The sequence below is a fragment of the Dipodomys ordii genome, unplaced genomic scaffold, assembly GCF_000151885.1.
Source record: "Dipodomys ordii isolate 6190 unplaced genomic scaffold, Dord_2.0 Scaffold249, whole genome shotgun sequence".
NCBI lineage: Eukaryota > Metazoa > Chordata > Mammalia > Rodentia > Heteromyidae > Dipodomys > Dipodomys ordii.
The window spans coordinates 595,755-608,421 of NW_012267465.1; the positions used below are offsets into that span (position 1 = coordinate 595,755).

At 55.8% G+C, this 12,667-nt stretch overlaps 2 protein-coding genes and 1 non-coding gene across 3 annotated transcripts in view; 1 reads left to right on the forward strand and 2 right to left on the reverse strand.

The window, feature by feature from the left end:
- Positions 1 to 3,830, reverse strand: part of Plekhg2 (pleckstrin homology domain containing, family G (with RhoGef domain) member 2) — an 18,837-nt gene extending 15,007 nt beyond the window's left edge. Inside the window, exon 1 of the mRNA XM_013036099.1 lies at positions 3,736 to 3,830. Coding sequence (XP_012891553.1) covers positions 3,736 to 3,830 — 95 coding nt within the window. The remainder of the gene's footprint in view (positions 1 to 3,735) is intronic.
- On the forward strand, positions 985 to 1,078 carry Trnai-uau. Its single transcript has 2 exons — positions 985 to 1,022; positions 1,043 to 1,078. It is a non-coding gene; the product is annotated as a tRNA-Ile (tRNA).
- A 338-nt stretch (positions 3,831 to 4,168) lies between the features above and the next one.
- On the reverse strand, positions 4,169 to 6,657 carry Zfp36 (ZFP36 ring finger protein). Its single transcript, XM_013036132.1, has 2 exons — positions 6,577 to 6,657; positions 4,169 to 5,720 (listed from the first exon to the last, which is right to left on the reverse strand). Exons 1-2 carry the CDS (start codon positions 6,598 to 6,600, stop codon positions 4,782 to 4,784), a joined length of 963 nt encoding a protein of 320 aa, XP_012891586.1. The 5' UTR covers positions 6,601 to 6,657; the 3' UTR covers positions 4,169 to 4,781.
- Positions 6,658 to 12,667: the final 6,010 nt, after the last annotated feature.

The following is a 12,667-nucleotide window of genomic DNA, read 5'->3' on the forward strand; positions in this document are numbered from 1 at the left end:
GAGGGGGGCGGGTCGCTGGGGACCCAAATTCTTGAAGGAAGCGGGGGCCGGATTCCTGAGTTCCCCCCTAAGGCCGAGAGCAAGCAGAAATCATCCTAAAACGGGGAGCGCCAGGATCGCAAAGTTCTGGGTCTTCTGGAAGTGATGGGAGGAGCCACACCCCAAAACAGATTGACTGGGGCGCTACAGGTCCAGATCGATCCCAAGTTATTCTCAACTCGCCCGTCACTCCCCCCCCCTCCGCCGAGGGTGGGGAGGGAGAAGTTCGGTTTGGGGGGTCTCGGATTCTGGCAAGTCCTGGATGCTGAGGTCTTCAAGCTCGGGTGCAGGCTGGACGGGCGATCGGCCTCCAGGGGTCCCCAATCTTCCAGGAGGGGGCGCTGGGCATCCGAGGTCCTCAAAGTGGGGTGCGGGGTGTCTGGACTTGGAGGTCTCTCTCTCTCTCTCAAGCCGTCCTGAGGCGATTCCGGATCCCCAGGTCCGAGACTCTGGCCCTGGGATGATGGGTCGCACCCGGGATCCGTAGTGGGGATCGCGCCACAGCCACGGCCGGGAGAACTAGGTGCCCGAGGTGGGATAGGGGGGCGGTCACCCAAAGCTTCCCAACCCTCCACCCCCCCCCTCCCACCTACCCGGCCGCCCCGGCTCACATCCTGTTCCCGCCCGCGAGGGGGAGGGGCCGCCTTCCGGCCGGCCCGCCAACAAAGGGTTAAGGCGCCGCCTCCTTGGTTCATGTATATTCATGAGATCGGTGGGCGGGGTCTCCAGCAGGCCGCAGCCCACATTCCAAGCGCGGCGGAGACTTTTCTCCCTTTTACAGCAAAGGACTGGCGAGGCGTGAGAATCCGGAACTGGTCATGATCTTTCTCCGATTGGTCACAAGAAGCGTTTCTATTTACATATGCAACACAGGGCGGAACTGTCTAGAGAGGTCACGTGGCCTCCCGCAAGTGAAGGACGCCGTGGCGGAGGGGTGCGGCCGGAGCTCCAGTGGCGCAATCGGTTAGCGCGCGGTACTTATAAGACAGTGCTAGGCGGAGCCATGCCGAGGTTGTGAGTTCGATCCTCACCTGGAGCACTTTTTGATTTCTCGTCCTTGGGGCACGATTTTCTCTTTTCTGTTACGTTGTTGTTTCTGCTCTTGTGATTTTTTTTTTTTTTTTGCTTTAGCGACAGAGTTTTTGCTACGTAGCCGAAGCTGTCCAGGAATTTGCCAGTCTTCCCAGTATCTAGATTTATTTCTAGGTATACACTACCTGGAGTCTTTTTTTTTTTAAAGCTTTCTCATTCGTGTTAATTTTTTCACGTCGTAAATCAACCAAAATGCACCACTTAGAGAAAAGGGACGTTTTCATTTACATTTTGTTTTGTAGTGTGGAATGGTGACGTTACATGTCGGCCACCAGGGGGCAACATCGCCTCTCGACATGTGCTGGCCGTGGAATTGAACGTGCAAATCTCAGTAGATGACAGCAGGAGTTTCTGCCTTTATCCAACTCTGTCTTCTCTTACCCCTCTCTGGAGGTAGATTGCTATAAAGGTAAGCATTAAACACATTTTATATTTTAGCTGGTGTTAGGAAAATGGAGGAGAAAGGAAGGAAACAGGCTGGACTCGATCTTCCAAGGGCCAGGACTGTTTATTGATAGAGCAGCGAGGGACACAGCTTTCCCACAGCTAAGAGACTGTGTAGAGCTGACCCAGGAGCTGGGTTTGATGAGGTCTGAGCAAGGAGGCAGAGGTGAATGAAAAAGCCACTAGATCAAGGGAGGTGGGGAGGGGGGCTTTTCGGTTGTGCCCACAGTGGGATGGTTACAGCCTGGCTTAGATAGATTGTCCTGCTGGAGTCAGACAGTCTGCACTTACCTTTGGTGGGTTGCTTGGTATCTGTATGCACCCGGGAAAATAGGATGGGAGTCAATCCTTCAGGTGGTAAATGTCACAAATAAACTCTAAGATGGTAAGGATGGGAAACTGGAGGTGATGTGGCCATTTGAGCTGAGACTATAATGAGGAGCTTGGGGTGGGTTGGTGTTTTTCAGGCAGAAGAGCTACTCAGTGCAAAGGCCCTGTGGCAGCGGTAGAAAAGCTAGGCCAAGGTGATTAGAGCAGAGAGAACAGGGGGAGGGGAGGAGATGGGAACTTGGCTGTGTTCAGTGGTTAGGACTTTGGACTTTGATTTTTGTAATCTGATTCTGGTATCCTAAGAGGCTTCCTTAGGTTTGGGGGCTGGGGGGGTGGGGGTGGGGCTACAGAGGGCCAAAAAGGAGATTAGGGAAGGAAGCAGAACTAGGAAGGATCAACTGGGAAGTTCTGAGGAGGATGGGGCTATGGCCTTGGCTTGGGCCTGAAGGGTAGACTGTAGGTCTATTTGTGCTTCTGGATCTATTTTGAAGTTGGATCAAACCAAGTTGCTGTGACCCTGGGGTACGGGTTTGAGAGGTATGGGTGTTTGGGGTTTTGTTTTTTGTTCGTGTTTTTGGTTTTGGTTTGTCAGTCCTGGGCTGGAACTCAGTGCCTGAGTGCTGTCCCTGAGCCTCTTTGTGCTCAAGGCTAGGTGCTCTACCATTTGAGCCACAGCACCACCTCCGGCCTTTTCTGAGTAGTTCATTGGAGATAAGAGTCTCACCACTTTTTTGCTCGGGGTTGGCTTTGAACCCTGATTCTCTGATCGAAGCTTCCTGAGTAGCTAGGATGACAGGCAGCTGTGCCCAGCTTTGTGTGTGTGTGTGTGTGTGTGTGTGTGTGTGTGTGTGTGTGTGTTAGGAATCCAGCCCAGAACCTAGCACATGCTAAACGAAATTCTCATATCACTGAGCTCCATTGCAGCCAGGGGTTTGTTTCTAGAAGGAGCCAGGAGATCTGTTTAAAGGCAGGACCAGCGCTGAGAGGTGGTGGGAGCCCAGCCAAGTGTAGTCCCTGAACTCAAGAGAAAGGACACCTAGGGAAACACTAAAAATAAACTAAACTACCTGGGCACCAGGCTTTTGGGTCTCTGGGGTTTCTGTTTCTCTGTCTCCTAAACCCTCTCCCCAAAGGGAAGCCAGCCATTTCCTGGAAGAGGAGACCAAAGGTCAGAGTGGGCCAGGGGAATGGGGAGACTGCGAAGAGGCCCCAGGAGAGGGGAGGGGAGGAGCTGCAGGGGAAGAGGGTATCACAGAGGGTGAGCTGGGGAGGGGGGGAGAGAAAGAGGGGTGAGGAGGGGGGGAGGATGGCAGGCAAAGGGGAGAGGAGAGCAGGGGGGGAAGGAGAAGAATTGGGGGGACCAGGGGGTGAGGAAGAGGAAGTGAGCGGGGAGGGAGGCAGGGAGAAGGGGGGCCAGGGGGAGGAGAGGAGAGCCAGGGGCGGGGCGCGCGCCCTGACGTGATGCGGGGCGGCTTCCGGGCGCACCCCGCCTCTGGCCGGGGATGACTCCCGACGCCTCTTGCCTTGTACGGTCGGGCGACGCGGCTCCCCGCGCCCCGCCCGGCCCCCCCCCTCCACCCCGAGCCCTGATCCCGGGGGAAATGGGGTCCGAGACCCAGACACGCCCCCCCTCTTCCCCCCGGATCCCATCAGATTCGGGGACGTGGCCTGAGAATCCAGAGAGCCCAGATTTCCGCAACTAGGAACTTTTATTTAAAAGCTCCCCGGCTAACTTTTCCCAAAAGTTTGACACCTCCAGACTTTTTTTAAGTCGAGACTGTAGGCGATAGGATCCCCACCCCCGCCCCAAGATGTCAGTTTGGGGGTGACCCCTCCTCCGCGCCGGCCGCCCCCGCCCGCCGGGACAGGCGATCCAGCACATTCTGTACCCTCCGCCCCGCTTCCCCCGCCTCCCCGGGCCCCATGGGGACGGAAATGTGCCGGCCGCGGCCCCCGTCCCCGCCCCAAGCAGCCCGGAACTGGCTCTCCAGGTTCCATCCAGGGTGATCTCACCTGGCCCCGCCCCCTCAGGTGAATCGACGGGCTGATGACGTCACTTCCTGCCAGGTAAGTGCGGCTGGGCGATTCAACGCTGGATAAGATTTGGAGGTCAGGCCTTAAAAAACAAAACAAAAACTACCCCAACTGTCACCCCACCCTTCCCGCTGAAAGCCAACAACATAAAAAGCCAGCCTCCACTTTTATTCCTTTTATTTAAAAATTCCAAAACACACACACACACAAAAATAGACTTTCAAAGTAACAATATATATATATTACTTTATATATTATAGCACTGTCACAATAATATCATTGTTTCCAATATTAGAAAAAGAATATAAGGGAATCGGACGACCCAATATATATAAATACTATAAAATCTTATTAGAATAAATAAGAGTCGTCATAAATAAACAAAAAGGAGGGGGAGCCCACTAGTTAGTATGGGAGGAATAATTTGGCAATGGCTTTGGCTAGGCGCTTGAGGGACATTTTGAGCACCAGGACTGTCCCCAGGGGACACCTTGGGGAAGAATGGGAGAGGGGTGGTGAGGGCCAGCTTCACAGCACATAAAATCCCAAGAGACCAGAGTTGGGGTGGGAGGGGAGGAGGGCTCACTGCCTCCTTCAAATCTGCTACATCTTTAGTTACCCCAGAAAACACTGTTGTCCTTAACAGCAGAAAACACTGTGCTCGGGCACTGGGGACCTGCCCCAGAGGTGGCATCATTCGGGGGTGCAGGTTAATGCATTTTTGGAATGTGGATGGAGGACCTCTCGATTTGAGGTGTTCCCCCACTTTCCCCGCTCCCCCCCCAGGTCCCCACAAGTGTCTTCCTCCTTGATTTCCAGCTCAATTAACTAGAAGGCACTTGTCACTCTGAAACAGAGATGCGATTGAAGATTGGGAGTCTCCTGGGGGCTGTTGGAGGCTGGGGTGGCCCAAAGACCCCAGCCTCAAAGACGGGAGAGTCGGATCCCCCCAGGCTGCTCCCACTGCTGGCATACTCATCTGGGTCAGACCCCAGGGAGTGTGCAGAGGGGCTCCGGGCCAGGCCCCCCACGGGCCCCCAGATACTGCCAGAAGTGGTCCTTCGGCAAGAGGGGCAGCAGGAAGGGGCGGGGTCCTTTCGAGTTACAGGGGTCCCCGGAGCAGCAGAGAAGGCAGAGGGTGAAAGTGGCAGGTCCCCGGAGGGTGGCGGGGAGCTGGAGGGCGAGAAGGAACAGGAGGACAAGGAAGGGTCCACCAGGCCCGGGGGTGGCGAGCCTCGGCGGCCCATGGGCAGGCCGGAGTAGCTGAGGCTCTGGCGTAGCATGTGCGGCTGGCCTGGGGCGGCCAGGTCCTCCTCGGGATGGTGGATGAAGTGACATCGGGAGCCGTAAGGGCAGCGGCCCTGGAAGTAGAACTTGTGGCACAGTTCTGTCTTGTACTTGGGGTGGCGATTGGCCTGACGCAGCTCACCCAGACCATGGGCGAACTGGCATTTGGCCCCATAGCGACAGCGCCCGCTCTCTGAGAAGGTCCGGCAGAGCTCAGTCTTGTAGCGGGATGAGGTGGTCAGAGTCGCAGTAGGTGATGTGGGTGAGGGTGACAATTCAGGGCCCGGGCGAGGAGCCAGGGGTGCAAAGCCAGGGGGTGGGGGCACCCAATTACAGCTTCGGCCCTCTACCAGGCTGGTGGACCGGCCAGGCAGGTGAGAACCCACCACCCCAGACAGGTTGGAATCGGATGAAGTTAGGCTCCAGAGTCCCGGAGACTCCGTTCCTCCGTGGTCTAATGAAAGCAGGTCGGCGGGGCTCAGCGACGGCAGGCTCTGTTGGGAACAGGGTTTGGTTAGGACACCCGAAGGAGAAAAGGCCAAGGTGCCGCCCCGCCCCAGCTGCAGGACACTTGCAGAAGCCTGCCAGTCCGGTTTGTGGGCTCCCCGGCCTGAGCCCCACCCAATCTCACAAACCCAAAAGGGTTCCAAGCTCCCTGGTGATTCAGAACAAGGGCTCCCATCCACCGATGAAACCAATCCGGAAGGATCGAGGAATCCCCAGCTCTCCTCCCGATAGATCAAGGCGAGTGTCCGGAGTCACACTACCAAGTGTTCCCCAATTCTGAACCTCTGGGGCCTCTCCCCCCTTCCCCCGATGCGATGGAGCACCAGGCTCCCAATAGTTTCACAACCGAAAACAAAGTTGATCCTAGAGCCCGGATTTCTTTTGGACTTTTTTTTTTTTAGGAAATCTCTGAACGGAGAGATCAGAGGCCAAAGTCAACGCCCCACCCCTACCCTTGACACTGGGACCCCTCCGCGCCACACAGAATAAACAAGATCAGAAGAACAAACGCGCCCTCAGCAATTTAAGGGGGAGTCAGGTGTGAGGGTCCACTTCGGCCTCCAGATAACCCTACTGAGCCCTGAACCGGCGCCTCCACGATCATTCTCTTCCCTTGCACACATCCCCTGGGATCCAGGGCCTGGGGCCGAGATCTCCCACTCCGTCCCCAGGACTTGGCAGGTTCAGTTTTCCAAAATGTAACCAGGCTTGGTCTGATGAAGGGGAAATACGGCATTCCCCCCCGCTGCCCTTGTCCCCACCCCACCCCTTACCCCAAGCTAGCCGCCCCAGAGAGTCATCTGGAAGTGTGGCTCCCCAGGAATGCTGGCGATCGATACTGACCTCGAAGAGGACAGAGAGATCCATGGTTGGCGCGAGTGGCCGGGGAACGGTGGAGAGCCAGAAGTCCCAGCGCTGTAGACCGGCAGCAGGGGCAACTGGGAACGCCGGCTTTTTATATTGTGCTGTGGGGGCGTGGTCGTGGCGAGGGGGCGGGGCCAGCGACGGGGCCAAGGGGGCGCTTCCCGGACGCGGGCCCGCGGCCCAGCCCCTCAGGCCACTTACTAGTTCCGCCCGCCCCCGGCTAGCTGACCCTGAATTTGGCCCGGGGAGGGGGTGTTGTGTGTGTGTGTGTAAGGGGGGGGGAGAGTTTGTATTAGGCACGTCTACCTAGTTTTCAAGGTTGGAGACTGGAGAGCAAAGGGAACTGGGGCAGAGGTGGGGGGCGGGGCAGGAGTCCAGGGCTCCCAGGACGATCAGCCCGGGCAGAGTCCAAAGGGGCGTGGGCTTGTGATAGACCCACAGTCTGGGGTGGGGAAATGACATAACTGGAGAGAAAGGCGAGAAATGAGAGAGGGAAAAATGCAACACACACACACACACCTAGAGACTAAAACAGAGAGGGGGCGTCACAAAGTAGGAGGAGGTAGAAGTGAGGGAACTGGAGGGCTGAGGGCAGGGCAGGACCACATTAAATAATAATAAAATAATAATAATAATATAATCTGGGGCCTGTAATCCTGGCTACTCAGGAGGTTGAGATAGGAGGATCACAGGTGAATGCCAGCCTGAGCTAGCATCTCTGAGTCTCTTATCTCCATTAAACTACCCCCCCCAAGCCAGAAGTGGATTAAGTGATAGAGCCCTAGCCTGGAGCAAAAAGTGTAAGGGCAGAGCTTGAATTCAAACCCCAGAGCAGGTGCTCATTCCTCCTGGGCACTCTCCCCGCAATAACAAACACTTTCTCAGAAAGACAACTTTAGGAGCCTGGGAGAGGGTTGTTGAAGGATTATTAGACTTTGCCAGAGAACCACGCAGACATCCAGGTACGGAGAACAACAGGTAAAGAAAGGTGTATTGCTAGGAAAGGGGCCGGCAAGGACCCCTTTTCACAAGGGAGAAGTGAGCAGCAGCGCTGGCTATTGTCTGGGGTGACCTGTATAACCTAGGAGACTTAGGGGGGGTAGGAGGCAGAGATCCTGGTGTGGATCTGAGGGCCAGGGGCTTCATCAGGGCAGATGAGGATTTATGGCAGCTGTCCAAATAGTAGATAAGGGGTTCTGCAACTGCCCAGACCCGGAAGTCACTCTAAGGGACTCTTTTGCCTTAGATGGTGGTAGCTGCCCAATTGAAGCACCATCCCAAGGAAAAGGGGGTTGGACGTTGATTATTTACTGCCTTTGCTGGGTGGGCCTACTGTTGCCTAGGAAGGGAGCATGCCAAGCTGTGGAGAAGGGAGGGAGTGGACTAAGCTATGGGAAGGGAGCTCATTTTGCTAACAGTTGTCCTCTGAGACTTCTTTAAGAGAGATCTGGAACACCCTCCCAGCCCTGCGTTCTCTGGGGGTGAGGTCCAGGATATCTGGGGGCCTGTGGGGTGGGAGGGAGAGAGAGAGAGAGAGAGAGACCTGAACTCCAGGTGTACTAGTACTCTACCATTTGAGCCATAGCTGCACTTCCAGCTTTTTGGTGGTTAAATGGAGATAGACTTTCTTGCCAGGGTTGACTTTGAACCACCTTCCTCAGATCTCAGCCTCCTGAGTAGCTAGGATTTCAGGGTGAGCCACTGATGCCTGGGTTTAGTAAGGCTCTTAAGGGACTGTCTTTTCCAAATCGGGCCATTGTGGTCCTCAAACTTTACACTGTTAAGGAATGATAATTCTGCCAGTACTCTCAATGTGTCCACTTAAGAGATGGGAAACCCAATGTCAAGTTACGCTTTTATTCCAGCTACTGAATGGTAGCAGCAGCAGCCTAATCTTGGGGCCTTAGTTTAGGAGGTTTCTCCTCTGAGAAAACTCAATTTGGAGCAGTGAAGGCTTTTATTATAGAGGAAAATGGCTGGCTTAAAATGGAAGAAATAAGCCATCCTCAATGTTAAGGGGGGAAAAATCGACAATGCTGTTACCAAAGTTTAAGTTTTTCAGGATCATTCCCTAGCTTACCGAAACCTTTTCATTTTTTTATTTTTTTTGAGACAAGGTTTTGCTATGTAGTTCAGGCTGGCCTATCCCTCAGGCATCCACCAGCTTCAGTTTCTTGCTGTGGCTGGGATTACAGGTATGTACCACCTGACCAGGGAGAATTCATTTGCCTATGGGAATCTGGATGAGCTGACCGGCTTTGAATGCAAAAGGGGAAAAAAAAAAGAGGAAGAAATTATTGCCACAAAACAGTGACATTGCAGCGTTTTCTGGAGGGCTTGTATTGTGGTGAGGAGATTCAGGTCAGGCTCCTGGATGATTTGCTTAGGCCTGAGGGAGGAGAGGGGGAAATCCTGATGAGAGGCTTTTCAGGGGTGCAGGGACCTTCCGGGGGGTTGGTCCCGTGAGTTGGGCGGGACACAGGCCGCCTTGGCACGGTTGCGGCCTCCTGCTTGCCTGTGACTCATGGACCCAGAGGGGGAGGGGGCCTTCCTGGAAGCCATGACGGGGAGGCTGGGCCCGGACACCCCAGTTCCTCTCTGGTAACCAGGGCTCTTGGTCTGCTGTAAACACAGCCTTGGGGACAACAGGAGGAAAAAGGGGGAGGGTGGGAGGGGCGCAGGGAACTTGCCTTTGGCCCAGCCTCTAAATTGCCCCAGAGCCTGGGGTGGGATCCAACCAAAAAAGTGGGAGGAGCCTTCGGGGTCTTGGTGTTGGCGCTGGCTCTGGTTCCAATCACAGCTGAGCCCAGCCAGATTTGATTCCCAGGAGACCGAGAAATTCCCACCCCTGACTCAGCCGGGGCCTCCCCTCCCTCCCCTCTCTCTCCTCCCCTCTGCTGAGTCATGGAGACTGGGGCAGGGAGGCTGGCGATTGGGCCTCTCTCCAAGGGGTTGGAGGGTGTATTCCCCCCCCCAAAAAAGACTGTGAGATCCAGGGAGCAGAATGTCAAGCTCCATTTCCTACCACACAGGTTCAGCTCCCAGCCTTCAGACCCAGGGATCAAGGTCTCTCAGACCTAGGGGTCAGGACCCTCCCCTCACCCCCCCCCCAGCCTCTCCAGTCTCAGAGCCAGGGGTTCAGGCCTCAGCCTTCCTTCTCACATTTGGGAGTCCAGGCCCCAGCCTCTTCCCTCAGATCAGGGGTCAGGTCCCCCAGCCCGGGGTGCCCAGGCCAGGAGGAAGGTCTGGCGGTCTGTCTCCTGGCCCTCCCCCCCCCCCCCCCCCCCCCCCAGCTCGGGGTGTGCGTGTTTGTTTCTTCTTCTTTCTCCTCCCCCCCCCCCCAACCCACACACCCCCCCCCCCCACCCCCGACGGCAGCCAGCGGGGAAGCCCGCGGGCCGGGCGGCCGGGAAACCCCTCGGGAATGACGGGCGGTGGGGAAGGGGCCGGGCGGGGCCGGGCCGCTGGGCGGCGAGGTGGGGGCTGGAGGAGAGAGAAAGGGGCGGAAACCAGAGAGGCTAAAAATACAGCGAGCACTTCCGGCCGCGCGCGCGAGGGGGGGAGGGGGGGAGAAGGGAAGAGCAGAGTTTCCAGAAAAACAAGCGGGGACGGGAAACGCGGGGGTGTGGGAGCCCGTGCGCCCCGGGGGCGGTGTGGCGCTGCGGGTGGGGACCCGCGGCCAGGCCTGGGATGGCCTTTGGCTTGCGGGTGGGGAGGTATTGCATTACAGGGCGACAGTGGGGGGGGCAACTCTGGGGTGGCTGGGGGTGCAAGCGGGAGGGGACCCCAATGTGCCCCTACGTCCCCGTGTGAACAGAGCTGAGCCAAGGCCCGGGCCGGTGCCGCGGGCTTGGTGCCAGCTCCAGGCCGGCGTAATGATGACTACAGCGGCCTTGGAGGTGGCACTCCTGGGCGGGGCACCCCCCTGCACATCTGTATGGGGGGCACCCATGGGCGTGGCACCTCCCACATCTGTGTGTGTGTGTGTGTGTGGAGGGGGGATCTGGGGTGGATCTGAACTCTGGCTAAAGGACGGGCTGTGCAAACACTACCTTCACACTGGGCATGCAGATGCAGGTGTGGTTGCGTGTGTACAGATCTTCATGTATGTGTGTGTGTGTGTCCCTGCTTGTGAGCGTGTCAGAGGCCTTTTGTGTGAGAGACAGCATTGTAGGCTGGGTGTCTAGATGTGGTTCTAGTCACACGGCTGAACTTTGGTGTCTGACGTCAGCTGCCGCCGCGCCACGGGATGATGGCTGCTGGTCCGTGTTTATCCCCCACCCCACCCCCCTGTCACCCTCCGTGCTCGCGTGTCTGTGGGCACAGCAGCAGTGTACACAAACGCAGGCACCTGAAGACATGGCGTCTAGGCCCAGGTCTTATCTGTGTCTCCAGCCAATCAGGACTGGGCTGAGTCAGCCCCTTGCAGGGTAAAGTCTGCAGCTGATGGGGTGAAGAGATAGCGGGTTAAGTGGTGGTTACAGGGCTGTTTGTGGATTCCGGATTTGCCTGGTTGGAAGGCTCCCTTAAAGGGATTGGTGACTGTTCCTGGGATGTGATCTGCAAGGGGGTAGGGTGTGATTGTGGGACCCTGGGTTGGTGTTTGCCTAGCAGATGTGATGGTTGTAAGTGCAGCTCCCTCCTGGTGTGTGGTTGTGCACTAACTAGTAGGTTGTGGGATCTCTCCCTAGCAAAAAGTCCTCGTCAGGCACTGGTGGCTGGTGGCTGTAATCCTAGCTCCTCAGGAGGCTGAGATCTGAGGATCGCTGTTCAAAGCCAGCCTCAGGCAGGTAAGTCCTTGAGACTCCTATCTCCAACAAAATGCCAGAAAACCAGAAGTGGAGCTTGGCTCCAAGTGATACAGCCCTAGCCTTGAGCAAAAGAGCTCAGGGACAGCACCCAGGTCTTGAGTTCAAGCCCCACTGCAAAAAAAAAAAAAAAAGTCAAGTCCTCACCAAGGTCCTCCATGACAGGCTGGCCTTCCTCTCCTCCTTCATCCCTTAGTCAAGGCCCAAAGCCCATTCCTTTGTCTCAACAACTCCACAGCACATTCCTACCCCAGGGTCTTTGCACTACAGTTCTGTCTCTGGAATGTTCTTGCCCTGGATGTCCACTTGACTCACTTTCTCTACTTCAGGTCTATTCTATGACCTCACGTCTTCCTTCAATTCTTAGGGATTATTTCAAAAATATCATCCAGGCACTGGTGGCTCACACCTGCAATCCCCATAATCCTAGGTACTATAGATCTGAAAATCAAGGTGACTATATTTTGAGACCCAGCCTTGAATTGGGGGAAGGGGATGGTATTAAGAGACCTCTCATCTCCATAGAGAAAACCTGGCTGTTATCCCAGCTACTTTTTTTTTTTTGGGGTCCAGTCATGGGGCCTGAACTCTGGGCCTGGGCGCTGTCCCTCAGCTCTTCAGCTCAAGGCTAGCACTCTACCACTTGAGCCACACGCCACTTCCGGCTTTTTTCTTTTTGCTTATGTGGTGCTGAGGAATCGAACCCAGGGCCTCTGGCATGCAAGGCAAGCGCTCTACCACTGAGCCACCTTCCCAGCCCCCTGTCCCAGCTACTTATGAGGCTGAAATCCGGAGAATCCATCAGCCCAAGCAAAAAAGTTGGAGACACTGAATGTGAATAGAAAAAAGCTGTACCTGCTAGTGTATGCCTGTCATCTCAGCTGTGGATGGCAGATAGTGCATAGTAGGAGGATGACAGTCCAGACCAGCCTAAACAAAATATGAAACTCTCTTAAAAACAACCAGAACAAGTGGGGATGCGCGCGGATCATGCCTGTAATCCTAGCTACTTAGGAGGCTGAGATCTGAGGATTGTGGTTCAAAGCCAGCCTGGGTGGCTGAGACTCTTATCTCCAATAACCACCAGAAAACTGGAAGCGGCGCTGTGGTTTAAGTGGTAGAGCGCTCCCCTAGAGCTGAAGAGCTCAGGGACAGTGCCCAGACCCAGAGTTCAAGCCCCACTGCAAAAAAAAAAAAAAAAGTCAAGTCCTCACCAAGGTCCTCCATGACAGGCTGGCCTTCCTCTCCTCCTTCATCCCTTA